At 32.7% G+C, this 16,975-nt stretch overlaps 3 protein-coding genes across 3 annotated transcripts; 2 read left to right on the forward strand and 1 right to left on the reverse strand.

The window, feature by feature from the left end:
* Positions 1-2,567: 2,567 nt before the first annotated feature.
* Positions 2,568-6,021, forward strand: LOC148312545 (esterase FE4-like). The gene is made up of 4 exons (XM_088277222.1): positions 2,568-2,649; positions 3,559-3,691; positions 3,778-5,069; positions 5,478-6,021. The coding sequence occupies exons 2-4, from the start codon at positions 3,563-3,565 to the stop codon at positions 5,665-5,667; spliced, it is 1,611 nt and encodes a 536-aa protein (XP_088133348.1). The 5' UTR covers positions 2,568-2,649; positions 3,559-3,562; the 3' UTR covers positions 5,668-6,021.
* Positions 6,022-6,465: 444 nt separating this feature from the next.
* On the forward strand, positions 6,466-10,142 carry LOC148312546 (esterase FE4-like). The gene is made up of 4 exons (XM_088277221.1): positions 6,466-6,728; positions 8,297-8,431; positions 8,520-9,808; positions 9,919-10,142. Exons 1-4 carry the CDS (start codon positions 6,645-6,647, stop codon positions 10,079-10,081), a joined length of 1,671 nt encoding a protein of 556 aa, XP_088133347.1. The 5' UTR covers positions 6,466-6,644; the 3' UTR covers positions 10,082-10,142.
* On the reverse strand, positions 10,140-13,364 carry LOC148312547 (uncharacterized). The gene is made up of 2 exons (XM_088277224.1): positions 12,528-13,364; positions 10,140-11,732 (listed from the first exon to the last, which is right to left on the reverse strand). The coding sequence occupies exons 1-2, from the start codon at positions 13,284-13,286 to the stop codon at positions 11,289-11,291; spliced, it is 1,203 nt and encodes a 400-aa protein (XP_088133350.1). The 5' UTR covers positions 13,287-13,364; the 3' UTR covers positions 10,140-11,288.
* Between the last annotated feature and the right edge of the window lie 3,611 nt (positions 13,365-16,975).

Consider the following 16,975-nt stretch of genomic DNA (forward strand, 5'->3'; position numbering starts at 1 on the left):
TAAGTGTTAAAATCAGTCACTGACTTTTGGAGTATACTAAATTGTTTTTTATTGTTAAAAACGCATAAATCATTTTTTTTTACAATTGTTTCGCCTTGTTATGGCATTTTTTAACTAATATGAAGATTAAATGGACTGATGGTCCTTATATAGCTATACAATTCTAGGTTCATCAGTAATAGTTTTAACATGTGCTAAAGACGAATGTGTGGCAAAACGATGTTTGATCGATGTTCGAATGATGAAATAAGGAAAAAATGTAAGGCTGAGATAAGCATTATCGATAAAATTAAGAAAGGTGTGTTGAGATGGTTTGGACATGTGGAGCGTATGAGTGAAGAAAGAACGGTTAAACAAATTTATGGAGCGTATGTAGTTGGAAAAAGAAGCAGAGGACGACCGAGGAAAATTCGACACAATAAGGTATGTCAAATACTTGAAAGAGGCCGGGTCAGGAGTCGTAATAATCGTCGGGTATGTATGAGGAGATGCATGAATGTAGAAGAGGCAAAGAATGTTTGCAAAGACAGAGTGGTGTGGCGTTCGATTCTCTCTGCCTACCCCTGCGGGGAAGCGGCGTGATGGTTAGTTAGTTAGTTTTAGTAATAATTTAGTAGACTCTAAAAATCAGTATTTGATTTTAACATTTAATACATAAATGAAAATGCAATTCTACTAATTTATCGCCAATTCTATACATAAAAAATAATAATTATTAAAATACGAAGGAGGAATTATTTATTATTTTGATATTTTAAAAGGGATGTTATTTATTCATTATCTCAGTGGTTCCCAAAGTGTGCGCCGTAGAAAGTCGAGAGGGGCGCCGTGAGTCGATCCTCTATCATTATCCGAAACCACAAATATTCTCGGGTACCTATAAACCAACAATTTCTATTTTGAGAGCTAGCATCTTTCTACCTATTATACATAACTACTATTCTTTTGTCAAAGGAAAAATTTCCTGATACTTTGATACAGTTCAAATCTAATACCAAAGAAAATTCATTGTTCACAGGGTTTACACGTCTGTATTGACACATGTTTACAATCCAAAAATATGGCAGAAGTAATAAAACTGTCGCGCCAACAGGGCCGAATATAGAAAATGTGTTAAAAAAATGTGAAATGATGCGTCTTTATTTACTATTTAAGTTTAAACTAAAGAAATATATGGGATGTGTAAATGCGTTACCAAAATACAAAAAAAAATGATACCTGCAGGGTTGGGTGGTAACATCGTGAAGTCTGATGTGAACTGATATGCTTCAGATGTATTGGAATCATTGGCGCAATTGTGTGGAACTACTATTATTGTAGGTACCTATTTCTTTCGACTATTAATATATGTATATACATATTACATTATCTATCCCAAATAGCTTACTAAAGTAGGGTGCCGTGACAAAATACTAAACTTGTTAGTGCGCCGCGGGCTGAAAAAGATTGGGAGCCCCTGCGATTATCTCATTGCTTTGAAAGAACAGTACATTTTTCTGTTTTTATAATTATAATGCTTTTCAATGTTAATGCATCCTTTAGATTCCAGGAACTACCGGCTTATACGAGTATTATTTTTTTAGCAGTGAAAATATTTTTTTGATGTTGTTTGTTTTCAGTTCCCTGTTGGAATTTTTATGTATTTTATTTGCCGTTTATAAAAAGTAATACGAAGAAACATATTCATTAATGTTTCATATTAATATCCGGTTTTGGCGCAGTAGTTATTGACGTGGACTGAGTTCGAACCCACTTTACCATAACTTGATTTCTATTTTTAAAAACGGACCACTTAGGCCTACGAACAAAATATTAAATTTCAATATTTGTGTTTATAATAAGGAAACAAATATTTATCCATAAAAAAAAACATAATAATAAACTGCAGTGGCGTACATGATGACATGTCTAAAAAGGCGGGTTTACATTGAGTCAGATACTGACGTCAGTACTGGGGCCGAAAGCTAACACTGTTTACACGAAGTCATCAGTGGAGGTTTTTTTTTCACTGTAAACATTTTAAATTTGAGTAATGAAATACAGCAAGCGTTCGTGGGATCATAGGTAGAGTAAGTAAAGCTTTAAGGAACTCAAACCCTGTTTCGTTACCTTCTACCTATTTCCAACTTTATGCTGAAAATGTAATAACCGAGCATGTAAGAAAACGAATTGTTTCAAAATTGTTTTTATTGTAAGTATTGTGTTTTCTCAAAGATAAATACTTGAAAAAGGAGGGGGGTTAGACTAATCTTGATAACACTAAACAGTTATTTATTTTTTCGCCCAAAGGGTTGGGGATCCAAATATCTATATTTAAACCCCCAATGGCGACAGTCTAATGATTACAATGACATTGTTTAAAATATGCAATTTTTAGCTTACATAATTCAAGGTTCATATTCACTCATTGTAAATCCCTCAAATATTAAAAACAAAAGTTAAATGTCACGAATCATTACCATAGTAAAGTAGATAACTATTTTAAAATTCGATGTTCAATATTCTGTCTCTTTCCATTATTCCATTCACAGCGACTACGCGCATAACACGTTTAGGTCAACACTAATATAAGTGAAAAAGGGACGGCGTAGGATGGTCGTCAGGCAAGCGGTGCCGTGATTTTTTACAGGAAAAACGGACAAATAATTGGTAAGTCACAAGCGTTTTTATATTTGACGCTATTGTATGTTTCCTATGAATGCGCAGGTAGGTTTAAAAGTTTCTTTGCTGCTTTATAGTATTAATTATTGCACGTAAATATTAATTTACCGGTCGCAATGCTGTGAAACGAATTACAGAATAACTGGATGAATGGATCATGAGTCATTTTCGTATGGAGCGCTAGTGAGCTCTGATAAGGTTTGTATTAGTTTCTTGAAATAGTTCATCGTGCGATACACAGATAGCGCTTTTGATCATTTTACCACGGTTTTTCAAAATGTTTTTTCATATAAAAAAAATTAAAATACCTAGTTCATATTCAAATGATTGAACGATTGTAAAAGCAACATAGTGGTAATATGAATGCAATAAATGAAATTTTCTCGAGAAATATTTAGTCTTTTGCCGATCTTAAGCTCAATAAGAGACAATAGAAAAATGAGTATCTATAAGTAGTGTTGCTTTTAATTTTTTTCGTACAGTCATTAATCAAACCAACGATCGATTAGATTAAATAGAACCTTAAAAACGAGGGTCATTTTTTATTTTTTTTATTTATTGACTCTCCAAATGAAGTCGAAGACGATATAAGTATATGGGTTTGAAGTTACGCATGTATTTACTTATATTGTACTTAACTTGGTTTACAGTGAATATGTGATGACAAGTATTGTTTTTACTCTTACTATTTTTTATTTATAATGCAATGTTTAATAAATGGCTGGTAAAAATGTTTCCATTGGCGTTTTTCATCGTGTTTCCAAGATTACGCTGAATTAATTCAGTGGTATATTTTGTAAAATTAATAAATTTTGTACATTTCGTTGAATGAGGTCATATGCAAGCCTTTGTAATATATACTCAACTTCTTTAAAGTGAGGTTATTGATCATTTCAGAATCATGGTCCGGGTCACTGTTAAGCAGGGAGTGCTGGAGGGTAGCATAGAAAAATTACCATCGGGAAAAACCTATGCAAGCTTCAAAGGAATCCCTTATGCCACACCACCTCTAGGAAAGTTTCGATTCAAGGTTTGTGAAAGTATTTTTTTAAAACAAATATTAAGATTTCGTATAGTCTAAGGTCAAAACTTATAAATTATTTAATTTTATTAAAGGCACCCCTTCCTCCTGCGGATTGGACAGGAGTTCGCGATGCCAAGGAACATGGAGGAACATGTCCGCAGGTCGACATGTTGTCAGGAATGGTTTTAGATGGGGAAGAAGACTGCCTGTATTTAAACGTTTACACGCCAAACGTCATGGGTCCATCTTTACCGGTCATGGTCTGGCTTCATGGTGGGGGCTTCCTATCGGGGTCTGGAGACTCTAGTTTATATGGCCCAGATTACTTAATAGAGGAAAATGTTATTATTGTGACGGTAAACTACCGTTTGGAAGTATTGGGTTTTCTATGCTTGGATACTCCAGATGTCCCAGGAAATGCCGGTATGAAAGATCAAGTTGCGGCCTTGAGATGGATCAAAGAAAATATCCATCAGTTTGGAGGGGACTCAAACAATATAACAGCTTTCGGTGAAAGCGCCGGAGCTGCGTCAGTTTCTTATCATATGGTATCGCCAATGAGTAAAGGTCTTATAAATAAAATCATAGCTCAAAGCGGTTGCTTTTTACACGAGTGGGCTTCATCGAGTCGAGGAAAGGAACGAGCTTTCTTACTTGGAAAGAAGTTAGGGAAAGACACAAATAACATCGATGAATTGCTAGACTTTTTACAAAGCTTGCCTTCCAACAAACTCACCAAAGTCACCCGATTAACAATGTCTGTCGAGGAAAAAGTGAGAGGAATACCAATGCATTTCACACCAGTAGTGGAAAAAGTTTTCGAAGGTAGGGAGTGCTTTCTTCCAAAATCTGCAGAAGATTTACTGGAGGAAAATCCCAATATTGACATTCCAGTTATTGCTGGATATACGGATAAAGAGGGACTTATTAATTTAAGCTTTACATTATCTCAAGCCGATGGCATAAATAAACAGTTTGAAAGAAAAGTCCATCGGCGCATCGTTGCCAATGTAACAGATAAGCGTTTAAAGGAAATAGCGGCAAAAATAAAACAATTTTATTTTGGGGATAAAGGTATGAGTAAAGAAACCTCGTTAGCCATCGTTGATTTGGAGACGGATTACAGCTTTTCAGTCGGAATGATCGATTTTGCGCAGAGACTAAGCAAGCGGTTTTCTTCTCCAGTATACTTGTATAGATTCTCAGCATCCAGTGATTTCAATATGTTTAAGAAAAATCTGGGATTGAGTGATTACGATGGAGCTTGTCATGCTGATGATATATTTTATTTGTTCAAAACGTTCATAGAACTCGACGAGGAAGCAACTGGCTGGTCGGTTTCAAGAAATATTGTTAGGTTATGGACAAATTTTGCAAAATATGGGTGAGATAATTCTTTTAACACACAATTTATTTATAATATTCTCAATTTTATTCATATTTAAAGCGTTTACTTTATGGTTCGTCATTTTTACTTTTTTTTTTACAAAAATGTTAATAATATTATTCACCGAGATTTTCATGTCTACCTGTTTCGAGACGTACCCGTCTCTTCGTCAGGACAATCACTGCCACAGCATGAACACAATACCACCCTTCACCACCATAGCACCATTTCCACTCAAAACCACACAAACTGTCTAACACATGCGATTTTTGGTCGACCCGAAGATCAACATGCACTAAAGGTTTCAACACAGACATGCGTCACGAGCCGAAGTTAAACATGCACACAATTTATTTCCTTCAATAATATTGAAAAATGGATTTAATATTTTTTTCTTTGTTTCAGTAATCCGACTCCCAAGTTTGATAGCAGAATTCCCGTTATTTGGGAACCAGTGAAGCAAAAGCTCCTAAATTTTTTGGATATTGGTATGAAACTGACTCCTGGAAGAGATCCAGAAAAAGAGAGATATAAATTATGGATGGACATATTCGATTCGGTTAAAAATACGAAGAAAACTCTCAGTCACTTATAAAAAACTTTCAAAAATATAACATGTTTGATGTAACTAAATATTATTAGATATATTGATATCAAAGTTATTTTATTCTTAGTGGATTACTATGGGTAAATAGAAATGATTAATTTAATTGATATGTAGAAAATGTATAAGTAATGATTTTTTATTAAAGACAAAAAGGTAACAATTTTTTAAGTAGGTGTAAATATATTTTTATATAAAACAATTGTAAATATTAAAATGCCTTTAAAATATAATATCGATGTTTTGTGAATTAACTACCACGGAGTATACTTTTAACACAACCTGTAATGTACTAGGGATTTAAAAAAAAATACATCAATTAAACATAATGTTAATTTAAAATAGTACAACCATATTTAATTTCTTCTGGTTTTATATTTTATAGTAACAATGTTTCTCCAAAAAAATATGGATGTATTGCACCCACTGTTTAGTCAAACTGATTTTTTTTGTTATTATTTTTTTTACACTTGGAAATAAAATATTCTAGAAAGAGTTCCCGATCTTTCAATTTTATATTATACCTCGCATATTTTGACATTATTTTTTATACAAAGAGAAAGAATACCAGGCATTTGAAATTTGAATAAAAACCGGCTGCTTTATTCGCGGCCAAAGTATGTAACCAAACCTAACATATGTACGCTGCGCACGGATGGTTGTTGTCAAAATGTGTTATCTCGCTCTACCGCATATAAGTAAGTAGTGACAACAATACAAATGGAAGTGTATTACTAAAATATGCGCATTCGTATGCGCAGAAAGCGAAATAAATACTGTACCAAGTTCAGTGTTTAGCTGTCAGATTTCGATATACAGTAATGTAATAATAGGTGTTTAAATCTGTAAATATTTCTTGAAATAAACAAATTATATTGTTTAATATACGCGCGATAGTAAAAAAAGATATTTAAAAGTTACTATTTTCATAATTTTATCAGTTATTTAATTTAAATAAGAATATCAATATGTTTACGTTTCGTTCATCTTTTCAAATAATATACCAAAAGAGATTTATTCCTTCTTTGGCAACTAATATAACAAGAAACAGTGTAAGTTTATTTCATCTATTGTCTCATTTAAACCCGTTTTTCTATTTAAATGCATAATTTGTTTGAGGTTAAGGCGCGCTTTTATATTATCGCACGTCAACGGGCATTCAACCGAGTGCGCGCGGTCAAAAGTTTGAGTTGTGATTGCATTGTGATTTAATGTTTACAAAATGAAAAAAAAAATAAATAAAGCTGGCAATTTTTTAGCTCAAACTATATTTAATGATGTTTCAACCATATTTTCATGATTTATCATCCTTTTAAATAACTTTTATAGTTGCAGTATGTTATTGAAAATATATTTGCTTAGTTTTCTATGAACTAATTTTTGAGATAAAATGAAATAAAAACAAGAATGAAAAGAAAAAAAAAAGAAAAATAAATAAAGCAAAAATCAGATTGAATTTTTTTAGCCGGTTTTGAAAGTTTTTAATAGGATACTTTTTATTATGTTTAACATCTTCGATAAAATAAATCTTTTTAATTTTTTTTAATAAATCTATACATATATTTTTTCATTAAATTTTTGCATATATTGAATAGGTAGATTTTATAGGTAAATAGACACTTACAGATTGTTTTTTAAACATTTTTCTTGTTAAACTCACATACTACATATTTATTGTGTAATAATTATTGGTTTATATTACCTTCCTATGTATGGGGTTTTTTGTCCACCTCCGTAGTGTAATGGTCAGCACGCTTGGCTACCGTTCTGGAGGTCCCGGGTTCGATTCCCAGGGGGGGTCAAATAAATATAAGTGATTTTTTCACTGTAATATTTATTCAATATTACCCTGGACTGGAACCTGAAGCGGGGGGCTGATCACCTTTCCTTCATGTGTAAATGATCGAGATAACACTGCGTTTATATGAAGCAGTGCCCTATGCACCATTGGGGTGCGGTAAGGGTTTATTAATTATATTACCTTCCTATGTATGGGGGTATATTTAACTTACGAGTTCATAGAATATGTCCCACTTTGGTTTTTAATTTTTTTTTCTGGATAATGATTTTTTGTTATTAAGATATGATACGTAACCATTTCGACGCCCTCCCGATTAACTGCCGTAACTGACATTTTAAAAACACTGGTTTTAATTTTCAATCGTGCGTGTGTTTACGAATACTTATGTACTTATATCCTTCGCCGTTTAACGGGTATCTTATATTTAAAAAAAAAAAATTTATGTACATCTATATAACACAAGTCTTACTTTTTATTGTCGGTCCATAAGATTGATGATTATTTTATTAAAATTAAACACTTGAATATACCACTTAATGAATAATAATGTTTAATTTTAATAAAATAATCATACCATTCCACAAAGTTAATGCCGAATCAATAAATAATATAAGATTGATGATTCTTAAAAAAAATTGATATTGGCAACCCCATAGTGGAAAAGGGTTTTCTATGAGAAATATAAAAAAAATAGCTTTAATTTTGGCATGATTTTCCTAAACACTCTCTAAGTGGGAAGTCAAATGTATGTATGTCTATAAAAGTACATACATGAAAACCCACCCGTATTAAAAATGATGATGAGGTATTATTTTGCAGAGCACACATCCCAGGGTACACGTTAAACAAGGTGAACTTGAGGGAACTTTGGAAGATCTTCCATCTGGTAAAACATATGCGAGTTTTAAGGGTGTTCCATACGCTAAACCACCTGTTGGTAACCTTAGGTTTCGGGTAGGTACCTAAAAGTATTTTTTTAACCAGTTGTATAATAAATATTAGAAATTCCAAAGTCCCAAATACAGCATAACCTATTTTGTAGCCTCCTTTACTCCCGGAGAAATGGAACGGATTACGTGAAGCCAAGGAGCATGGTAATGTGTGTCCTCAATTTGATTTGACCACTGGAGTTCAATTGGAAGGAAGTGAAGATTGTCTCTTTTTGAATGTGTACACCCCTCACAAGAAAGGGTCATTGCTGCCAGTAATGATATATATCCACGGAGGCGCATTTTTCTCCGGATCCGGAGACTCTGTACTGTATGGTCCGGAGTATTTAGTAGAACACGATGTTATTTTAGTTACCATCAATTATCGACTCGAAGCCTTAGGGTTTTTATGTTTGGATACAAAAGACGTTCCCGGTAATGCTGGAATGAAAGACCAAGTACTTGCCTTGAGATGGGTTAAAGAAAATATTTCCCAATTTGGCGGAGACTCAGAAAATATCACTGTAATTGGAGAGAGCGTCGGAGCGTGTGCTGCTACTCTACATATGGTTTCGCCCATGAGTCAAGGATTAGGAAATAAGTTTATCGCTCAAAGTGGCACGTTTTTTCACGAATGGGCGTATGCTCCTAATCCGAGAGAAAGAGCTTTCAGGTTAGGCAAATATCTTGGAAAAGACACAAGTGATTCCGAAGAATTACTGAGATTTCTGCGAAGTGTTCCGGCATTGGATTTAACTATGATTACAAAAGAAACTCAAACAGAAGACGAAAGTATAAGAGGTTTGCCTATTCGATTCTGTCCAACAGTCGAAAAAACGTTCGAAGGTCAAGAATGTTTTCTGCCAAAGCCTCCAAAAAAAATACTCAGCGAATCAGTTCCAAATCGTCCATTGCTCATTGGTTATAATAACGGTGAAGGTATGTTTGCCATCAAAGATACACTTAAAAAAGCTGACATAATCAATTCTGATTTTCAAAGAAAAGTTCCTCGAAGAATCGTTGAAAACGTGTCTAAGGAAGAATTAACAAAAATAGCTGCAAAAGTAAAAGAATTCTATTTCGGCGGCAGGAATATTAGCAAAGAAAATATAAAAGGCATAATGGATTTAGAAGCAGATTACAATTTCAATATAGACGTATTGAGATTTGCAAAACATTTGACAACAATTTCAACCGCTCCTGTATTCTTCTATCGATTTCACGTTGACGGAGAATTGAACATAATGAAGATGACCATCGGCGTATCCCAATATAAAGGCGCGTGTCACGCAGATGAGTTATTTTATCTATTCAAGATTGGCATAGAACCTGAACTTGGATCTAAGACAGCTGTAGCAATACAAAGGATAACTAAAATGTGGACAAATTTTGCGAAACACGGGTATGATACTTTTTATTGTAAAATCTTTCAAAACGTTGATTTTTAGGAACGTTTCTTATATTCGTTTCTTTCTATTAGCTAAAAACAGATTTTTATCTTACCCTTTTCAGCAATCCTACCCCAGCGGTTGATGAATTGCTTCCAGTAATTTGGAAGCCCATGACTCAGACGGAAGGCAATTTTCTACAAATTGATTTCGACCTTGAACTAGGAAAAGATCCAGATAACGAACGGCTTGAGTTTTGGAAAAAAATGCATAGCAAATTTAATTAGAATTAACGCTCTTACTATTATTTATTGTATTGTAATAAAATGAGATAAAACAGCGAAAAAAGGCGTTTCAATTATGCATTTATCCATGAAATTATAAAAATATAGTATGTGTTTATATATTCCCATAAATATGTATAAAAATCACACCCTACTTAAATACTTTGACGTGAACATCGGGAATAAGGTCGGGTCGTAGTCTTGTGATTAGTGTAGCGAACTCTGAATCAGAGTTTTTGGATTCTATAATGAGCCGCTTAGGCTCACAAAAATAGTATGAAATTGTAATATTTGTGTATTTAATAAAAACGTAAAATCATGATTACGGAGTACTGAACATATGGTATGTGTATAAAACTTAATATTTCGTTATTGTCGAGTCAGGGAATATTAATGTCAACAGATAACACTTTTTTAGTCGTTTGTAATCCGAATAATTGCGAAGAATTTATACTATCATGATAAGATAGATCGAAGTTTAAATTCTGATAAAGTTTGGTTAATAGGCTATTTATTACACGTGTCACCTATATTTCTTGCTGACGTTACAAACAGAGGTGGATAAGATCTGGTAATTCAGAAGACCAGTGAATCTGAATCAATTGCTTGATCCGTTCTCTAAGACCGGATCAGTTGAACGATGGATCTTTCGATGGCTAATATGCCATTCGGTAATTTCGGAGGCTTAAGGGGGCAATATATTTTATTATTAATCCTGTGGGCAATAACGGCCAACGATTGAAAAAAAGAACGCTGGAATATTTATTTTCACCTTAATTTTTACATTTTTTCGGTTCCTCGAAAATTAAAAATATTCCCAAATCTACCATAAATTCACACACCAAAGAATCACTTAATGAGTGAGCTAATAAACTAATCATATTTCGGGAATGAGATTCACTCACAATTTAGGTCCGGTCATTCAATTAGTGTACTACATATAAACAGATCATTGATGTTGTCTTTTTCTATTCAATAATTCAATAATTTAATATTTTAGTCTAAAAATTTTAATTGACCTGTTTATTAGTGTTGTTCCGTTCAAACTTTTTATAAACATAAATATTTGCAATAATCATTATTAAAGAGAAAAAACTTTTCGGAAAAATACGATCTAATAAAACTATATTTTGAAAGTCTGTCACGTTGTTGAAATGTAGCCAGATCTTCTCGGTGTTCTCTTCTTCAAATTTTAGGCACATTTGATTGATTAAATAAGGTTTAATTTAATATAATGATTAACCAATCCATTGATTCTTTCTGAGTACTCGTTTTCTGCGTCTCTACAATTATTGTAGTTAAAAATGGATCCGGTTCCAGAAGGTTTATCATAAATTTTGTCAATCTCGTCATCGCTCTTCTCTGGACTGCATAACACTCGTAAGACGACCAAATTGTTGGCAAAAGCCGAAGGGAAGTGTTGTGTGAATTCTTGATGGAATTGTTCCTTCGGATAGCATTGTGTTACGTCGCAATTAAGTAATGATAGGCCATTTGAAAGGGAGGTGTAGTAAACATCTAGTAAATGTCTGTAGTGTTGGTTTCTCAGATCCGTGGATATTGATGAAGCTATCAAGAAGAATATATCTCTCACGGGTGAAGAGAAATGGGAAAGTTGGAAGTCAATAATTATCATTTGGCTCGGGTGTTTTCTCTGGAAGAAAAAAGTAAATAGTGTTGTAAAAAAACGACCTCTAAGCATAAAATTATATAAAATACATTTATGACTCAAAAAAGATGAAAAAGAATATGGAAGTCTGGGTACTTATAGGGCTTATGAACTGTCAAATATAAAATTATCCGATAATAAACTGCATAAACATAATAATAAAATATAATACATAATGAAAAAAAAAATTACCCGGCATGTAAAATAATCTGTAAAATATTAAAAATAATCTGGTTAGTATATTGCATACATCTAAATAAAAAGGTCTCTGTTAAATAAAAGCATTCTCAAACCAATCATAGACGGCACCAGTGAACTCACACACAATGCGTCATGTGATTTATGATACATGAAGGAGTTCAAAAAAATGAGTAATGTGGTTGTCAATCATGCGTACACTCTGTTCGCATATATTTTACCTCTATTCATTATGATTATTATTTGAATTTATTTGAATATTTTAATCAATTAATTATTTTAAAAAAAAACAGGTAAAATAATTGTAAACAGAGGTAGATAATGGTGTACATATGTTACACGTGTGTAGAGTGTTGATAGGTCAAAAGCACTATAAAATACCCAGACTTCCAATTTCTTTTTTATCATTGTTGAAATTTTGAAATGTACAAATATTGATACATATTTAATTTTAGCTAATTGTTTTTCTACGTTATCCTTCTATTGACATGTATGCAAAATACGTAATGATAGATAAATTTCTGTGGTACATCAAACAGCATGAAATAAGCTCTTTAGTAAATATGTTTAGTTTGTACTCACCGTATCATATTTGAACAGCACATTTCTTAAATTGTAATCGCCGTGGCATATCACTCCGCATTTCTGAGATGAGTCGGGGTGCGTTGCCTTTTCTAATACATTTCTCGTTTTGAGATATCTTTCTTTCACTTCTTTGTCCTTTATAGCATCTAGTGCATGTTTCCAAGCGTTTTCAAATACAATTTTGACTCTATGCGATGCGACAAATATGTCTTCGAGTCCAGCAATTAGATCTTCAAATTTAGAAATATCTTTTTCTCTCAGAGCAAAGGAGAATGCGTGGAATTTTGCCAGTTCTTGAATCATCACGCTAACGTGCTCTAGATCTAACATTTTATTATGACTCACATCACTGTATCCCTCCTTCGCTAGGTCTTCAAGGATCAGGTAGTCACTTTGAGCTTCCACACATTTGATAAAACGAAATCGATCGGTATTCTGTACATGCGTTTGCATTTCATCGAATACTTTGAAAACACTGTTGTACATAAACGATTCTCTGTCGAACTTGCTTGATAATTTCAGTCTTTCGTTTCTTGCACTTGAATCGGTTAGAGTTTTAACGAATAAATCTTCCGTCTTTTCTTGCCCATTTTTAATTCCTTTTATCTCAATACGTTTGGCAACGCTGCAGAAATTCCTGGCTGTATTGTTGTACACGACAGAATGGGTTTCATATCCCTCGTTTTCGATGTATTTTTCGATAACTTCGTTAAGTTTACGCTTATCAACTAGTCCCTGATCTTGTTCTTGGTCCATGGTGAGATTTATAATTCTTTTTACAGTAAATTCTTGTATATAACTGAGAACACAACGCACTCGCTTATCTTGCCAGACAACAGTGAGCATTAAAGTGTGGTAAAAATTTCGACCCCCACTTCGAATGCGTAGAGAGAGTCGGAGATATGCATCACAAGAGATAGAATATATTACATGCATTTATATTTGACAGGGCAATCGAATTAAGAAAAAGCTGGTTAAATAACGACTTCTTTTTAAAACAGCAGTTACTCAATTCAGTTTTTGGATTGAATCATTTAAAACCAATCAGTGGACAAATTTGATATTGCGTATTTCTATCTTCTAATATATTTAAAAAAATTGACCTCAAAACTTAACTTAGTCCCAAAGTCTTCAAATGTGAAAATTACAAAAAAACATTGATTGGTTTAAGTTAATAGTAATTAATTTTTCGTTTTTCAGATTTTGAAAAAAATGCACTCTTTGTATCAAAAAGATTAAAAATACGGCCATTTAATTCATGGTTCGTGAGAGTAAAATTCTTTAGTCTTTAGAAAGCTCTCTCAAGTGGAGTTTGAGTAGAGTACAGGGTGTTGGAAAACTTGCAAAGCTTCTCGGAAGGTGTGCGTGCCCTCATTGCACTTGTAACTTCACTGAAACTCAATCTGCATGTTCCAAATGGCCATTTAAAGTACAGACTAGTAGAACGTGCACCCTGCTTTAAGTGACTTTAAGACATAATGAGATGTGCATTCTGTCGGCATTAAATTACTAAGCGACGTGGTGCTATAGGAATATTGAAATAAAATCTATAGTAAAGTTAATTGTAATCTTTTATCCATTAATTTTTCTTATCACGACGTTTGACCGAAATCCTTAGAGACGTCATTAGAAATAAATGTAATTCACATGTATTGTGACCATACTCATACTATTGACTGAATTTTTGTCCGTTATATCCAAAGTTCGTTAAATAGAGGTCTGTTTTATCAAGGTTTTACTGTATTAATTTCATTTGAAGAATAAATTTAACAAATTAGGACTCTTCCGCAAAGCCCTAAAAAATCTAAATGGACAAAATCATCGAAGCTTTGAAATGTATAATAATAATACGTTTCTGAATGTAGGTAAGGGTTAAGTTAGGGGTAAGTTCCAGAGCAGTAACGGCTCTCTGCGGTGTGTTCTATGTATTTATTATTAGAAAATCCCTCGACAGTTTCCGCAGTTCAAAGTGAATTACTTATCCGTGTCATTAGCGTAGACTTTCCAGAATTCATTTGCGAATGAGCCGACCCTTATTATAATCTACCACCTTGTATAGAGGGACAAAGGGAATGTTTGAAAAATACTGTCTCTGTGGTCCGAACCCTAGTCCCTCTAAAAACAGCTACAAAAGGGTAAACTAAAAAATGGATACGGATACTTACTTAGTTTGTGAATCCTTTTGAAAATAGAAAATTATAATATCTAGTATCTATCTAATGTCCAGTTGTATTGTAGATGCCGTTTTCTCTGTGGAATATTTATATTATATTCTTCTTCTTCTTGTTTATGGTTCTTTACCCTTCTATGGTATTCCATTCCAGTTTTAAAAAATCCAGAATTGAGACGGTGAGGTCAACTTTTCGCAAAAAGGAAAAAACTCTTTTGCAACCGAGACCTAAAGTTGAGCACCCGATGGAAAGCTATAATTGCATACGTTGTACTCATACTGTCATATGATATTGTGTGGACTCTCAAAATCTCCATGATGAATAAAATACAGGGATTTGAGTTGTGGCTATACAGGAGAATGCTACGTATCACATGGTCTGATCGAGTGCCTTAAAATAATGTGTAAAGATAGAGAACTGCTAACAACTGTCAAATACCATAAGCCACATACTCCCTTTTACAGCTTTTAGTAGAGGGAAAGGTAGAAGGCGGACGGGGCTTGGGACGTAAAAGAACATTATGGCGAATGTATGTATATACATATAATATATATATATATATATATATATATATATACATATATATATATATATATATATATATATATATATATATATATATATATATATATATATATATATATATATATATATATATATTTATATATATATATATATATATATATATATATATATATATATATATATATATATATATATATATATATATATATATATATATATATAAACTTCTATTTTGTAATTTATATTTAGATCTTTGTGTGTATGTGTATGTGTTTTCATATGAAACTGTTCAATGGACACATAAGTATTGACACGTGAAATACTCACCCAACACAAAATTAAATTAAATTTAGAGGTGATAAATACTTACGAGGCGGGAATTTCCCGAGTCTTGGGTACATTAGGAAACCGATATATTTCCGGCGAAGCGGATGCGTGTAAATGATTTGGACGCGGGCATCGACGCCACTGGGCCGGAAGTGACGCAATTTCGAGCGCTCTATGATCACTTCATGCGCACGAAATCGGCCGAATGAAAATGGCAAGGATTATTTGGCTTTGGTGTAAGCAGGAAACGATAATTTGTATTATCTTTTTAGTATGCTAATTCAATTACGTTCCGTGGAGTCTTCAAGCTGTTTTTGATTCGTTCAGGACGAGGTCAGTAAGGGCGAGTTACCCTTTTGGGGTAGCGATGACCATTATTTCCAGATAAACAGGCAATGTGATTTTGACACCATTCCTATTATAAATTTCGTGCTTGTTATATTGAAATGCATATGCACATATTACATCTTCAGACAGACTATAAAATCACTCGTATCTAAAAAGGACGAATCAGAGAAAATTGGGATTTTGTCTCTCCGTGCTCATGTTACAAGAGCGAAAAATATTAAAATGATACAATGTTTTAAAATAGAATTAAAGTAAATTTAAAGTTGGGGAATCGCTTAATAATAAAAGTCATTTTAAAAAAACTTTATAAAATAAAACTTATTTTTGTACGATTCTCCAACCAGTTACGACAAGAACTTTCATCTTTAGGGATAGATATCTACGATTAGTTTTATTTTATAAAAAAATGTATAAAATGTGCCACGAAGTATGTGTAATAAACATAAAATATTTTTTTTTGTAATTTAAAATATTTTGTTTTTTTTTTTTGTTATTTATAGGGATAGTATTAAACTATAATATTATTTGATTCCAATTATTCAAAATGAATATTTATTATTTAGTTAAAATTGCTTGGTGTTGCATTTTGTTATTTCAAAATCATTTTGGAATCTTCAAAATGTCATATTTTATTCATATTTTTATCGTTTTATAATACTTACTTGAATAATTTTAAAATATTTTTTAAAAACAGGTTTTACATTAGTTACATTAATGGGTTTTTTAATTTTTTTAATTTTGTTTAAAAATTATTTTATGAATTGTTTTATAAAATTTAAGTATAAAGATTGGTCACTGAAGCGCAGTATCACCTTGCTTCATGAAAGTTACGATAAAGATAACATGTATCAATACGATGCAGTGCCTTATGCACCGTTGGGGCCCATAAGGGTCAGAAATAGAAGTATAAAGATTATATGCCTTGGTCTTCTAACCATACTCACTGAGAATACATGTGTATTGATATGAGGAAAAAGAGTTTTCAATTTATTCATTTTTAAATCACTACCAACGAATAGACATTCCGCTTTCCCAAGTGAAGCATGTTTATGCGCATTTCCGCTAGTTTATCTT

The sequence above is a fragment of the Brachycentrus maculatus genome, unplaced genomic scaffold (genome assembly GCF_059751285.1).
Source record: "Brachycentrus maculatus isolate JH-2025_06_01 unplaced genomic scaffold, ASM5975128v1 h1tg000039l, whole genome shotgun sequence".
In the NCBI taxonomy this organism is placed as follows: domain Eukaryota; kingdom Metazoa; phylum Arthropoda; class Insecta; order Trichoptera; family Brachycentridae; genus Brachycentrus; species Brachycentrus maculatus.

What these genes read in the sequence shown, in the direction of transcription:
- LOC148312545 (XM_088277222.1), top strand. Translation starts at nt 3,563, where the DNA reads ATGGTCCGGGTCACTGTTAAGCAGGGAGTGCTGGAGGGTAGCATAGAA. An exon ending in TAGGAAAGTTTCGATTCAAG is followed by an intron (nt 3,692 to 3,777) that starts GTTTGTGAAAGT and finishes ATTTTATTAAAG; the next exon opens with GCACCCCTTCCTCCTGCGGA. An exon ending in ACAAATTTTGCAAAATATGG is followed by an intron (nt 5,070 to 5,477) that starts GTGAGATAATTC and finishes TCTTTGTTTCAG; the next exon opens with TAATCCGACTCCCAAGTTTG.
- LOC148312546 (XM_088277221.1), top strand. Translation starts at nt 6,645, where the DNA reads ATGTTTACGTTTCGTTCATCTTTTCAAATAATATACCAAAAGAGATTT. An exon ending in TTGGTAACCTTAGGTTTCGG is followed by an intron (nt 8,432 to 8,519) that starts GTAGGTACCTAA and finishes CCTATTTTGTAG; the next exon opens with CCTCCTTTACTCCCGGAGAA. An exon ending in ACAAATTTTGCGAAACACGG is followed by an intron (nt 9,809 to 9,918) that starts GTATGATACTTT and finishes TACCCTTTTCAG; the next exon opens with CAATCCTACCCCAGCGGTTG.
- LOC148312547 (XM_088277224.1), bottom strand. Translation starts at nt 13,286, where the DNA reads ATGGACCAAGAACAAGATCAGGGACTAGTTGATAAGCGTAAACTTAAC. An exon ending in TGCTGTTCAAATATGATACG is followed by an intron (nt 11,733 to 12,527) that starts GTGAGTACAAAC and finishes TTTTTCTTCCAG; the next exon opens with AGAAAACACCCGAGCCAAAT.